At 45.1% G+C, this 15,073-nt stretch overlaps 2 protein-coding genes across 2 annotated transcripts; both read right to left on the bottom strand.

The window, feature by feature from the left end:
- Positions 1-8,645: 8,645 nt before the first annotated feature.
- Positions 8,646-9,645, bottom strand: LOC125543201 (MAPK kinase substrate protein At1g80180-like). Its single transcript, XM_048706468.2, has one exon. The coding sequence runs from the start codon at positions 9,585-9,587 to the stop codon at positions 9,258-9,260; it is 330 nt and encodes a 109-aa protein (XP_048562425.1). The 5' UTR covers positions 9,588-9,645; the 3' UTR covers positions 8,646-9,257.
- Positions 9,646-10,622: 977 nt separating this feature from the next.
- LOC125543200 (F-box/LRR-repeat protein At4g14103) lies at positions 10,623-12,624 on the bottom strand. The gene is made up of 3 exons (XM_048706466.2): positions 11,617-12,624; positions 11,296-11,439; positions 10,623-11,177 (listed from the first exon to the last, which is right to left on the bottom strand). Exons 1-3 carry the CDS (start codon positions 12,541-12,543, stop codon positions 10,782-10,784), a joined length of 1,467 nt encoding a protein of 488 aa, XP_048562423.1. The 5' UTR covers positions 12,544-12,624; the 3' UTR covers positions 10,623-10,781.
- Between the last annotated feature and the right edge of the window lie 2,449 nt (positions 12,625-15,073).

Here is a 15,073-nt window from a genome sequence, read left to right as displayed (position 1 = left end):
GGGTCGGGCCGGGTCGGTGGGGGGGTTTTGGATGAGGCGCGATCCCCGCCGTGCACGGCACGCCCATCGGACGGCGGCGGCGCGGGCAGCGTGGCGCGGCGCGGCGCCATAAACGCGCCCGCCGCATCTGACGGTGCCCGCCGAGGGTGCGTGGCCGCGCGCCCGTCCATCCGATTATCCCCACGCCAACCTTCCTTTTCTTTTTGCCGTTTGAGCGAGACAAAACCAACACGTGACAAATCCCGAGCTGCTTTGCCACAGGATCCGAAAGGTGTTGGACACGTTTCTCTCCGCTGCACTGCATATATTCGCATAACGTACGTGCCGCGTGGAAATGATGCTACTTGCGCTTTGTGGGCTCGGCCTAACCTGCTTTTCTCATCACCGTGTGAATCCCACATATGACGTGACAAAGAAAGAAAATGAGTAGATTGTCAAAAAAAAAAAACGAGTTCGGTGTCATTTTTACCATCCTTTGTGGAACGCGTGCGTGTGGGTGTTTGATTTGTTTACGGAGATGAACGGATATTTCGAGATCAAAATCATGAATTTGGCACATATGTCGCGAGCGATATCAATTCCTCGGAGGGGTACGAGTATGGTGGCAATAACACGTAAACGTGGTATTTCTCAGAAAGTGGGTGGGGTTTGGGGAAGCTTGCCGAAAATGGCATCGACACGGTAGCAAGTGCGGTGGAAGATCATGCCGTTCCTCGACTTCCAATAACCCTAAAGAGCGGTAGCGGTGGGGATGATACCATGACCTAGCGAAGATGACGTCGACGTCGTAGCAAACGTTATTGAAGATCATGTCGTTCCTCGACTTCCGGATAACCCAACAGAGCGGTAGCGGTGGGGTGATGCCATGACCTAGCGAAGGTGATGCCAACATCGTAGCAGACGTGTCATTCCTCAACTTCTAGACAAGTCGAATACAAGAGGACCGGTTTAGATATGAGCAAGCATTTACGTCGAGGCTCATTCCAATCTGATGCAAGCACACTATTTACATGCTTAAATTGCTGTACCATGCACTTGTTTGAGGCAAATTGCTAAATAGCATTTCTGTCAAAGAATTTATCATATAAGCAAAAAAGAAAATGACTGTTTTATTCTAAGCACCTCACAAAACACGTGCAATGCACATACACATATACTTGGACCTCTAAAAGTCCAAATCAGGGCACCTGTTTTTCTTGATGTCCATAACAAGGATGTGAATTATATTATATAGTGGCACCCATACCACCAACCAGTCATGCGTCTTAGCTCATCTTTCCTTCTTGAGAGGCCATCTAGCTAATCTAATTTTAAGAGTCTAAGACATGTGACATCTCAATAGATTTTTGTGTCATATGCCCCTGATGACAGTCTTAAACAATAATTAGGGTGTCCCCTCTTATATTTGAGGGAAAGGTGTTTGGTCAAAGATCCTTGCTTTTCTTCTGGAAATGAAAGCGACTTAGGGGCTGTTTGGTTCCTAGCCACACATTACCACACTTTGCCACACCTAACCTTAAGCAAGTTTGATCAAGTTAGGTAGGTGTTTGGTTCTAGCCACACTTGAGACAAGGAATTTTTTATGAGCAGTGAACCCCACATGTCATATACACAAAAAGTATGGCAAGATTTCCTTAGGCAAGTCAAAGTATGGCTAACAATTTGAGCAACTCAAGTAAGACAAGTGTGACAAATATGGCAAAAATCATGTGGCAACATATGGCAAAGATAGTCACAATCCAAACAGCCCCTTATTCCTGCAATCCGAACCCTCTACACCTTTCCCTTTTAATGGCATTGACTGCATAGATCGATGCATGACCCACATTGCTTTGAGAACCTTGATGCTCCAATATTGTGGCTACCCAAGTACTCATCACTCTACTAATCTGACTTAAACTTGACCAAAAAAAGCAACTGAACTACATCTTGAGATGCTATTAACAGTGCGGCATGAATTTTAGCAGGTGCGGTGCTTTTCATTACCATTGCAGACGACATAAACAAGGGTAGGATGCACATCTTTCTGGGTAATATACATACCGTAGCATGTTCAAGTATCAAATCTTGTGGGCTTTTTTTCTCTTTTGAAATGGGCAAGCACTTAAACGAACAATATGCGCATATGATACTAGGGCCGTCAAATCCATTATCCTGGATATATTCTTTTACAAACTAGATGGATATGGTACTGAAAATAGTTCCTTTTAGAGAAAAGATGCATTATTGATACTTGACATGTAGCCGTAGTAGCCTAGAGGGTTGCACAGTGATGTCTACTACGCAACTTTATCCTTGTAGAAGTTGTTGGGCCTTCAAGTGCAGAGTTTTGTAGGACAATAGCAATTTTTTCTCAAGTGGATGACCTAAGGTTTATCAATCTGTGGGAGGCGTAGGATGGAGATGGTCTCTCTCAAGCAACCCTGTAACCAAATAACAAAGAGTCTCTTGTGTTCCCAACACACCAATACAACAGTAAATTGTATATGTGCACTAGTTCGGTGAAGAGATGGTGAATAAAGTGCAATATGGATGGTAGATATAGGTTTTTGTAATCCGAAAATATAAAAACAACAAGATAGTAAATGGTAAAAGTGAGCGAAAACGGTATTGCAATGCTTCAAAATAAGGCCCAGGGTTCATACTTTTACTAGTGCAAATTCTCTTAACAATGATACATAATTAGATCATATAACAATCCCTCAACGTGCAACAAAGAGTCACTCCAAAGTAACTAATAGCGGACAGTAAACGAAGAGATTATTATAGGGTACGAAACCACCTCAAAGTTATTCTTTCTGATCGATCTATTGGACTATTCCTATAAGTGTCATAAATAGCCTTAAAGTTCGTACTAAAATAACACCTTAAGACATATTGCTCAGATTCATCCATTCAAACCAACACAAAGAACTTCAAAGAGTGCCCCAAAGTTTCTACCGGAGAGTCAAGACGAAAACGTGTGCCAACCCCTATGCATAAGTTCACAAGGTCACAGAACCCGCAAGTTGATCACCAAAACATACATCAAGTAGGTCACGTGAATATCTCATTGTCACCACAAATAAACACATACAAGACATACATCAAGTGTTCTCAAATTCTTAAAGACTCAATCCGATAAGATAACTTCAAAGGAAAAACTCAATCCATTACAAGAAGGTAGAGAGGGAGAAATATCATAAGATCCAACTATAATAGCAAAGCTCGTGGTACATCAAGATCGTGCCATATCAAGAACACGAGAGAGAGATCAAACACATAGCTATTGGTACATACCCTTAGCCCCGAGGGTGAACTACTCCCTCCTCGTAATGGAGAGCGCCGGGATGATGAAGATGGCCACCGATGATGGATTCCCCCTCTGGCAGGGTGCCGGAACGGGTCCCAATTGATTTTTGATGGCTACAGAGGCTTGCGGCGGCGGAACTCCCGATCTAGATTTCTTTTCGAGGTTTCTGTACTTATAAGAATTTTTGGCGTCGATTTCACGTCAGGGGGGTCCACGAGTAGCCCACAAGGTTGGAGGGCGTGCCTAGGGGGTGGGGGCGCCCTCCACCCTTGTGGAGGCCCCGTGGCTTCTCTGACTCAACTTTTTTGCTTCGGAGGGCTTCTTGTGGTCCATAAAAAATCACCGTAAATTTTCAGGTCAATTGGACTCCGTTTGATATTCCTTTTCTGCAAACTCAAAAACGAGGAGAAAAACAGAAATTGGTCCTGGCTCTAGGTTAATAGGTTAGTCCCAAAAATCATATAAAATAGCATACAAATGCATATAAAACATCCAAGATAGATAATATAATAGCATGGAACAATTAAAAAATATAGATACGGTGGAGACGTATCACGCGGCCCCATGCGCCCCTACACTCATGGCGTGTCCGTGTACGTGCTTGCGTTACATGTTAGTCATGCATGTAAATTCTCCTCTTCTAACAATGAAAAGATATGCAGTCCTTTTGCATATTCGCGAAAAAAGAAAAGATGCATTATGCTGACTTATCACCCATAAAATTAAGTTGCAAATGTCTTCGCTATGCTCTAGTCACGGGCTGGGTGGGAGAGGTCACTATTGTCTTGTAAACCAAGTCAGTAATCCAATATCAACATAGTTGTTTTGAATGAAGGCTCGAGACGAGCTCGACTTCTAAATAACAAAGCCATAAACTGGTCAGGATTATAGTGAATCATATTTTACAATAAAAGATAAGGTAAAGAAAATAGAGGATGCAATCCTAAGCCGCCGACACAAAGAGTTGAATAAAGACTACCAGGCCATGGACAAACATGCAAAAAGCTACAACATTGCGGGCCCTAGTCCAGCAATACTCACAGGGGAGCGAGGGACAAAGTTCTTGAGGGGAGTCACACCACCGGAAATGGATCATGCCTTCGAACCCTTCCCATTGATGATACGTCGTCACAGTGCCATTCGCCCCCACCTCCGGAGAAAACCCCTACCCTGGATAAAAGGGCGCCACATAGTCGGCAAGGTAGAATTGCTCACCGAGAGCACGCAATGAAGACTGAACAAGTTGTACGTTAACGGAACGTGAAACACAACCACCTCACGTAGCAGATTGCATGTGGATCAAAGTTGTCGCCTACATCACTGGTCGTGTCGAATGCAAGCTTTAGAAATGAGATCACCTAAAGAAAACATGACCAAAGGATGGGCTAGAGCTTGCCAAGACCACAAACCCTCATCATCACCGTCGCATCGTTGTCTTAAGGGCTACACTATCCCCTCTCACCCAAGCTCAAGGGCGTTGAACTGCCGGACAAAATGGACCACAAGGGGAAGAAGAGCACAACGAGTCGAAGAGGAAAGTGACCCTCCATGGAACCCAAACAAGTTGGGGTAGGATAGAGGTGAAACCCATAAGATCTCACAGCCAGCTCATGGTTCTAGCACACATGGATAGCAAGGTTCCACACATCCCTGTCCATGGTTAGTTCTTTGGTGATACTCCAGTCCTTCAGATCTCTCTTTACGGGCTCCTCCCATGTCAAGTTTGGTCTACCCTGACCTCTGTTAACATTATCAGCACACTTTAGCCATACGCTATGCACTGGCGCTTCTAAAGGCCTGCGCTGAATATGCCCAAACCATCTCAGACGATGTTGAACAAGTTTCTCTTCAATCGATGCTACCCCAACTCTATCTCATATATCATCATTCCGGATTCAGTTCCTCCCTGTGTGGCCGCACATCCATCCCAACATGAACATTTCTAGTGCATCACCACTAGAAAATGAATCAAGCCGCCAACAGGAGCACACAACTGCCCTCACGTAGTCCCACAGTTCTAAAATAGCGCCTCCAAAAGGAGGTGACAACGCCATAACGCCATTGCCACCCAATCCCACGGATCGAGAGTTTTCTCCCTAGTAAAGGAGAAGGAGGAAAAGGGGAGATGTACCTCGGCGTCGTCTCCAAGGGGGAAACGTGGCCCATAGCATAGTCGACGTCGTGGCCGTCGTCGTTGGCTAGGAAATTCTCCCAGTCTAGGGCTCCCAACCCATCTCCTGTCTAGCCAACCATTAGATCTGGCCGGACCCGACTGGGTGGACTAAGTAGCACACGACGAAGGCGTCATCTTCAGGTCTGGCGTCGGGGGACTATGGGGCACCCTCCGTACCGCGATCCATGCTCACCGCTTCCTCGCTCCCACCCAGCCGAGGGGAACAACCCCTAGCACCAGCGCACACCACCCGCCTCCGGATGTAGGCCACCCTCTCCGATCGAGGCCGCCGCCTCAGTGTCGGTAGCCCTGTCTCGAGAAGCAGAGTATCTGAAAGCATATGCGGAAGGTAGGGGTTGGCGGCATGGCGGAACCCTAGTCGTCGCTTGGATACAGAAATTACTCAAACATATCAAATCCTAAATAAGAGCAAAATATACATAAATGACTTGTATATTCGCAATGCTTCCATTTTGTAAACGTTCTCTTATCTTAGAAAGATCATTGAACTTTAACCCACTTTAGAGTGTAATCATCATGGCAAATCATCAAATTGAATGTAACAAGGGTTGCGCTACGCGTCCTTCGGCTGATGTTTTTAAAATATCAGCCTGGCACGAGCAGTCAGATTTGACGCAATCCAGCAGCCGACGTTATCATCCACCATTGCAACACATGCCTTGTTGCGAAAAATTCTTGCAACAGACATCTTGTTACAGAACTTTTTGCAATAGATTTCTTGTTGCTAAAAAAATTACAACATACATTTTGTAGCTTATATTTTTTAGATTTTTTCTGCAACAACCGTCTTGTTGCGCTTCTTTTGCAACTGAAGACTTGTTGCAGGATTATTTCTACAAAATGAAGCCACGTCGCATCACAGTAGTTGTTCAAACAACAACAACAAAGCCTTTAGTCCCAAACAAATTGGGGTAGACTAGAGGTGAAACCCATAAGATCTCGCAACCAACTCATGGCTCGGGCACATGGATAGCAAGCTTCCACGCACCCCTGTCCATAGCTAGCTCTTTGGTGATACTCCAATCATTCAGGTCTCTCTTAACGGACTCCTCCCATGTCAAATTCGGTCTACCCCGCCCTCTCTTGACATTCTCCGCACGCTTTAGTTGTTCGCTATGCACTGGAGCTTCTGGAGGCCTGCGCTAAATATGCCCAAACCATCTCAGACGATGTTGGACAAATTTCTCTTCAATTGGTGCTACCCCAACTCTATCTCTATATCATCATTTCGCATTCGAACCTTCCTCGTGTGGTCACACATCCATCTCAACGTACGCTTCTCGGCCACACCTAACTGTTGAACATGCCGCCTTTTAGTCGGCCAACACTCAGCGCCATACAATATTGCGGGTTAAGATTTGCCGTCAAGAGTTGCAACAACACCGTTGTTGTTGAAATAGGTGCTTGCACTTGCCTTTATGCTGAGGACGTGTGGCACGCAGCGGAGGCCGCGGACGTAGCGTGATTATCAGCCGGCTGACGGAAATCGTTTCCCGTGTAACAAACGGACCCTCTGATGTAAACTAAAACCACGGCTGCACACCCGTGCAAGCATACACGACGAAAACTCTTACTAGTAGAGGCCTAAATGGGCACAATTTCTACTAGCAAGTGAATCAAAACAGTTAGGAACACAAAACTTAGGCAAACGAAAAGTTTGGATGGGTGGAGGTAAAGCAAGTGCTTGTCTTTTCATGCGACTAGCTAGCTGAGAATGTAGACGACAGTAAGTGCCAGAAAGCTCTAGGGGTGCGGTGGCATGAAGGTCAAAGGATAGTGACAGGAACCTACACAAAAGCAAAGCAATTATAACACGTTCATCTAGTCTTTGCTCAACATGCAAATTTTGTTTCTTCCATTTAATATATGGACGTCCCAACTATGTGCCTGCAAATCGGTATAACTGTGAAGACAAGACAGTGAGAACCTCCTCTCCTTTTCTTTTCAATCTATGACCTCATTACCAAAAGGCTGTCATAATTCTAGGATTATCTGAAGTTTCAGTACTACTTCTAGAAACCTGAACCTGGAGATGGCCATACAGCTTCGTGCTAAAAGCAAATGAGTACTACACGTAACAAGCCACATCACTCCAACCAAATGTGAAGTGCATCAGGTCAACTTGTCCACCCGGATACCACTCATGGATAAGCTTTATTAGTGCACATACCAGTCTTGTCCCTCAATTATGGGCACATACTCTACTAATTGACGTCAAATCCCGCCTAGGGCCCAGAATTACCAGCATGACTTTCAGGATTTTCCCAGGTTAAGCCGCTGGCCAACCGAACCATATTTTGGACCACCAGCATGACTATAGCAAGATTGTCATACTCCCTCGAAGTTAATACGTACAAAGTTAAGACACTTATTTTGAGACGGAGGAAGTAATAAAGAATTAAGCAAATACTGACGTTTTGTCTACATCTCCATCAGCCATGCAAGCCACAAGAATTAGCACTATAGCAGGCTGCTAAAGCATCCATAACAAACTTCTGAACTTGGAATAGAAGAGCACCAAATTTGAAAAGGCATCAATATCAGAGGGTGGGGTGCATTCAGTACACACGGCATTCAATCTATACAAAATAGGGAAATAACCTCCAGATTTGTACTCCCTCCGTCCCGGAAAAGCTTGTCCCTCAGATGGATGTATCTAGCATCAAGTTAGTGCTAGATATATCCATTTGAGGGACAAGCTTTTTCGTACGGAGGAAGTACTTAGGTATGGATCATAATTGCTCATTTCAATCACTGTTTAGGCAAACCACCAGAACCGCTAAACCTACTCGCGGTCTATGCATCGCCTTTCCTCCTTCATAATCAACAATTAGGCCCACTTTACCTACGTAATCAGTGTTCACAGCACTCAAATTCTCAACGACCTCTCTTTGGTAACAATTCTCAACCTAGAATCCCATCTCAAGCAGCACAGAGCTTGCCCAGCCGAAAAAAAGTGCAGACAGTTCAGGAAAAAAATCAGTTGAAATTTATGAGATGAAAATTCGGTTAATTGATCATATGGAAGAGATAAAAACATTTCAAGAGACATAATAAGAACCAATCAAATTCATGGAATACCTCCTCACATCGCAAATGTAGGTCGATTCATACATTGGCTCATGGATGTGCACCATACGGATATAGTGACCTCCAAACAAGACAAATACACGGACAACATTTACAAATATAGTCACCTTTAGACGATCCAGATACAGAACCAAATGAAAACATCATGTTCATGTACAGTGGCTTATACAAGATATGTGCTGCAGCCGACATGCACAATTTCTATCATGCGCACAAAGCTAGACGAGGCGGTCACTCAAGAAAGCAGTTGCATCAGCAAACTATCAAGTGGTAGAGAAATCAGCAAAAATATGCATAACACCTTAATAAACAGATATGCTCAAACTTATCCAAACTGCATGCAACTATACGAGCGTATCACTGAGTACTACTCCCTCAATTCCATATCAAGTGTTGTACTTTTTTTAGAACGAAGGCTCGAGACAGAGCCCGGCTTTGAATTAACAAAGCCATCAACCAGCCAGGAAATTACAACTAAAGAGCAGAAAATAAAACTGGGGATACCAGGTACAGATACAAGCACAGAGGTGGGCAGCTGAAGAATCAAGTGTTGTACTAAATCAGTGACACTTAATATGGAACGGAGGGAGTAGCATGTATATACTCAATGGAGCTGAACTTCACAAGCTCCAGAACCAGGTAACCCAGTCACACATACGGTCGATGAATACACAGATCACTCTAGTGGTACCTTCTGGCCTTAGATGGCTGTGAAGGTGCTGTCTTCCTGAAAATCCCACAGAAGATGCAGCCAGGAACCTTGGGCGACGGTGGATCCATGGCCGGGGCTACGCGCCGTGTCCGGAACGCCTGGCCGCCACGCTCGGTGCCATCGTTGCGCCTGCGCTGCGCCCCGACGGACCCAACGCTGCGGGAGTGCCGTAGCTCCCTGAACTCTGGTTCCCCCGAGGTCCACTGGCTATGCTCATCCGACATGAGCCTCTCGCCCCAGACCATGCCTGATGATCCTGACCTCCTGAATGTCCGTGAAGACCTCTGCAGCCCAGCCATGGATGTAATATTCCCTGCCCTTCTTCTGGGTTTGTATCTAGGTGGGTTTTATGGATGTGCAATGAGGGCTGCATATCCACAGGTTGGAAAATGCAGCAAATTGTTGGGATAAGGGTCAGACGATGGTGACAGGCACATACACAGATACTGGTGAGGATTAGGATGCTTGGAAGGCGTGGCTGCACACTGAGTTGACATGAAGCAATCATTGAGGCAAAAATATTTGACTGAACTATTTACAACATCGGTAGAATTTAAACTTGAACACTACTGCGACTCGCTCAGCTGCAGATACCTTACAGAATGTAATCTCTGATTTCACGCTTTGGATCTTTAGGTTCAAAGACCCTGTTAGTAGGGACGCCGCCATGTCTTGGCACCTATTCCTCTCCTCTCATTGTACTCTCTGATGTAACGCAGGCCTGCCCCCCACCCCCCGGTGGTTGTTCAAAAAAAATTTGGACAGTACTGATGTGTGTAATTTATTGAGTGAAAATATGACCGTCACAGGCATCTCCCCAACTTGTTTTTTCTTCTTCAGAAAATGGTCCTCAAGGTCAAGGTCTAGACAAGTGTTATGTACTGCTGCAACTTCTTTTCTGAGGCGAATATATGCTGCTACTGCTCATCGCTAGCATCATCAGCACATCAAACCAATTGATTCGTACCTACCCTAACAAGCCCCGATCGAGTCCTCCTGATCACACAGAATAAGCTTAAACAAACATCCATGATAGTTTTGCTTGCCAAACACTAGAGAAAATAGTCAAGGCATGTATTACAAGCCTATGGAGCAACCAAGAAAACTAAAACTCAGCCAGCAGCACAGTGGACCTAACCATGATCCAGGGGCTAATTCATCAACCTGTCTAGAGCATTGTATACTCTGGGTTGAATTGGCAGAGGTGATCGGCACATATATGATATCTGCAAGCCATGGAATGCTGCCTAGCCAGTGCTGGATGAAACAGAAAAAGGAGCACTACAAAGAAAAATGATACTAGGATAGTAAAAGCAATATAAATTCTCAAGATGTAACTAACTGCATGTCTTTTACTTCTATCAGCATCAAAGGCAGATCAATGTTGATAACACACAGTGCATAACATGTCAAATTAAACATCAGTTTCAGCTAACTTGAACACTTGCAGCTGTTCATGGTACCTGAAGGAGTGCTCTGCTTCTTCAAGTGCATCAGCGGAAAGGGTCCTTAACACAGGGATCAAACGCTCTGCGGAAGTTCCAACCATCCACCACTTTAGGACCCGCCACCACCAGTTGACAGTCCTCGCAGGCCCATGCTCCACGCGTCAGAGCCCCTGCTTTGACAATCACCTCATTCACCTCATTTGGCAATGAAATTGAGAAATCCCATGCCGACGCAAACATTTCTTGGGTAATCACAACAAGCAAAGACCGCAGCTTCTCTGCAATGCTGCTAACAAACTTGAGGAATTCGTTTTCGCCTTGTTTTCCGCGGAATTCATGGATAACCACCTTCTTGACATGTGACTTCACACATTCGATAGGATGGACCTCTTGCCAGAACTCGGCATGGTGCATTCCAGTGGGTTCATCGGCCGTGACAGACTGCAAAATGGTAAAAATGGACAGTAGTTTAATCACCTCAGTGATAGATAATCTGTTATATGAATGCTGAATGGCTGACTGAAGGAATGTGCAGTGCAGGAGGATACGAAGAAGTCACCTCAATGTGCAGCCTGTCAACTTCAGGAAAGCATCTGAGGACGCTGGCCAGCATCTTGACCTCCTCAAAGACACCAAAGTTCACCTTCAAGGCCAATGTCTTGACGCTTGGAAACACGGTGCTTGGGCTCACCATTGTATCAGGCTGCAATGCAATGCACCAAGAGAAAGAGAGATCATACTTCATTCCGTTGGTACAATGATCACATACAAGATTCACGCATAATGAAGAGGCCATGCTCCTTCTATTATCTTAAAATGTGGATACAGATTGGAATATGGAATGCCATTACTGAAAGTGAGATGCATTGAAAGGTAGTACCTTGATGACATTCTCGCCAATCTGCAGCTGGTGAATTCTCGGCTCCAAGTAACCCAGCACCCGCAGCTTGGGCGCGTCAGCAATGCTGACCCTCACAGCCACCGGTTCGTCCTCACCATCAATGGTTTTCCACAGAATGAGCCGCTCCAGGAGCGGGGCGTCCATGACGAGGACCTCCTTCAGGAAGCACTCCCAGAGGAGCACGCACTTGAGGCTTTGGCTGCGGAGGTGGACGCGCTCGCAGGTTGGGCTGAGGACGAGCGCGAGGGTGTCGAGAACGGGGCTGGAAGCGAGCAAGCGGTCGAGGTCGCCGCCGAGCATGTCGTCGGTGCCGAACAAGGTGAGTTCCCGGAGGTGTGGAAATCCGTCTGCGCCTCCACCGGGTGGGCTGACGCCGGTGTCCGGGAACGTCCAGAACCCCAGGAAGAGGCGCCGGAGCGAGGCGCAGCGGAGGATGTCGGCGGGGACGACGGGGAGGCGTTCGTCGTCGGCGGGCTTGTTGACGAGGACGAGGTCCTGGACGCCCTTGGCGGCGAGGAGGCGCGGCCACTCGGCGAGCTCGCGCTCGTGCGACGCGAAATTGCAGCAGGTGATGCTGACGGTGCGGAAGGGGCCCGGGTGGTCGGCGAGGATGCGGGCGACGGCGGCGACGCGCGCGGGGTCGCCGGCCGGGAGGAGGTGGGCGTCGTACATGACGAGCGGCGTGGAGCGCCAGAGGTGGCGCCAGCGGGAGGCTAGCGCGGCCGTGCGGGCGGCGTCCTTGACGGGGAGGCGGGACACGATGTCGCGGAGGAGGTGGTCTTGGAGGGCGCTGATGCGGTCCTCGCCGGCGTAGCCCGGGACGGCGGAGAGGGAGGCGACCCTGATTCTGGTGATGGCTTCGATGCCGGGGAACCACCCAAGGACTTGCTCGACGCTCGCGGCCATGGCGGCGACCGGAGGCGAGGGTTTTGGCCGGAATGGAGGGGGAGCTCCGGTGTGGAGGTGGCTGGTGGAGGAGTAAGAAACCTTGGGCCTACCAAATCTCGGAAAGCTGGTTGCCCAGCGGCCCATGAAGCTGCATTCGTGGCCGGTCCACCGAGATGGAGTGTTCTTGCTCATCTAAAAAAAAGCAGAAGACCCCCTCAAAAAAAGAAAGCAAAAGAAGATGAAATGTTCTTGCCGTCATTTTACAAAAAGAATGTTCTTGCCGAGCATGCTGGGTTTCATGTAATTTTAAAACAATATTCAGATCATTTAATGGAAATAATTTAATGTACAAAGTGTTTATGCAATTACAAAAATATTCATGTAATTAAAAAGGTTTTTGAAACATTATTGCAAAAACAGTTTGAAACATTAATTCATGTAATTTAAAAAGTGTTCAAACTATTTGAAAAAGTTTTGTAACTTTAGAACTGTCTGATGAATTTCAAAATGTTTAAGTAATTATTAAAAACTGATTGAATTAAAAAAGTGTTTGCTACATTTTTTAAAACAAGTTAATGTACTTAAATTAATATTTGGTTCATTCTTTATGCAATTATAAAAACACTCATGTAATTAAAATAATGATCAACAAGTTTTTTTAAAATGTTCATGCCATTCAAAAAAGTGTTCCAACCATTTAAGAAATCATGTAATTCCAAATTGTTCATGTATTTTAAAAATTACTTAATAAATTATAAAATTATTCATATGGATGAAAAAGATGTTTGAAACATCTTTGAAAATACATTCATGTAATTAGAGAAAGGGTCCGGACCATTTTAAAAATTGTATGTAGTTGAAAAAATCAAGGCATTAAAAAGAAGCGATTAGAAAAGTAATTATGCAATTAAGAAGTGTTTGAAAGAAAAAATCATGTATTTAAAAGGGTGGTGCAATCATTCAAGAAAGTTCGTGTAATTTGAAAAGTGTCCAATACATTTTAAAAATGTTTATGCAATTATAAATCTTAATGTAGTTACAAAAAGTGTTTGGCATATTCTTTGGAAAAATCTTCATGTCATTTAGAAAATTGTTCGACACATATTGGCCAAAATATTCATGTAATTAAAAGAAGTGTTTGATGCATTTTGATGATTGTCTATGAATCCTCATCACTGTAAGGCTGGGAAGGCGAAGAGGAGGGCCTCTCCCAACCCTACCGCCCGCTACTCCACCGTCGGTGAGCCTCATCGTTGCCACCTTCCCTGTTTCCTGTTTCCCATCTCTCTCTCTCTCTCTCTCTCTCTCTCTCTCTCTCTCCCTCCCTCCCTCCCTCTCTCTCTCTCTGATTCGATAGGTAGACTCCACCTGTCAGCGTGTTATAACATGTCAAGTCGTGAATACGTTTGTCCTCAAGGAAAAGCAAAGCATAATAGCTTTTCTGTTATAGACATATACCCGTTTGTTGACTAAAGACGTATTTCCATCTCGCGCTTTTAACGTTAGTCCCCCCAGCATGTTCCGTAGTTTGGGACGCCAGTTCGGCCCATATGAACAATATCCTTTTCATTTTTCATAATTCAGAAAAACTTTGGAAAATCATAATTGAATATCCACAACTCCAAATGCATTAATTCATTAATTCATTTTCCTAAGTCCATCTAACCCTGTTTTCGATGATACTAATTTTATAATTTTAGGAGTCCACGTATGCAATGTTTATTTATTATGTGTTGTTTTAATTTTTTCTAGCGAGTAGAAAAACGAACATTCTAAAGGATTTGAGGATGTTAAAGAATTGACCTGAGGACATTGAAGACCTTGTTGAGCCTGGTAAACACTCACTTCGATCATGTTCAACTCATACATGCATTATACTGGTCTAAACTATTTTTATGCACAAAAGACTATTTTCGAGAGAAAATTATATTGATAGTTGGATTAGTTATGTCCCATTTTCTTGATGGTAATGAAACCCCTTTGATATTGCTAATAGCATACGTGGGGACCCCCAACCAAGCTGACGGAAGCCTCATGCGCGTCCTACATCGATGTTATGATCGGTGTATCACTGCGCACGGTCAAACTAATATCGAAAGAACATTCATACATACCGAGCTTATCTATACATATTCGCGCCCATTTGGCCAGGGTGATGAACACCACTTCAAGCATTTGGTCGGTGGATCCCAATTTAGAACTTGCCTCTAAAACTTGTGGATGATCTAAGAGAACACCTCGCGACAACGTATTTCGGGGCATGAGGTTGTCGAAGCCATTGGCATTCGCGATGGGAACCGAGGAAGAAACTTTGTTGGATGGAGAAGCATGTTAGGGTGTTACGATTTGGGTTGGGGGGGGGGGGGGGAGGATGGTGGAGGCAAAAGCGCAAGTGTATTGTTTAATAGTAGATTTAATTGTGCTACAAATGTACTGTAGTTACTTCACTCCATTCACAAACGGTATCGAAGGGGAAAACATTTTGGCTCCAGGATGAATAGTGTAACTGTAAAAAAGATTGTTTTCTACAACACACATGTTCATGTCT

This window comes from Triticum urartu, chromosome 3A (genome assembly GCF_056163025.1).
Source record: "Triticum urartu cultivar PI428250 chromosome 3A, HENAU_Tu73, whole genome shotgun sequence".
In the NCBI taxonomy this organism is placed as follows: domain Eukaryota; kingdom Viridiplantae; phylum Streptophyta; class Magnoliopsida; order Poales; family Poaceae; genus Triticum; species Triticum urartu.
This window is presented reverse-complemented; position numbering and strand designations above follow the sequence as displayed.

Coding starts and splice junctions, on each gene's coding strand:
- LOC125543200 (XM_048706466.2), bottom strand. CDS start 12,543: ATGGCCGCGAGCGTCGAGCAAGTCCTTGGGTGGTTCCCCGGCATCGAA. Junction 11,440..11,616: donor TTGGCGAGAATGTCATCAAG/GTACTACCTTTC, acceptor ATTGCATTGCAG/CCTGATACAATGGTGAGCCC. Junction 11,178..11,295: donor TTGACAGGCTGCACATTGAG/GTGACTTCTTCG, acceptor ACCATTTTGCAG/TCTGTCACGGCCGATGAACC.
- LOC125543201 (XM_048706468.2), bottom strand. CDS start 9,587: ATGGCTGGGCTGCAGAGGTCTTCACGGACATTCAGGAGGTCAGGATCA.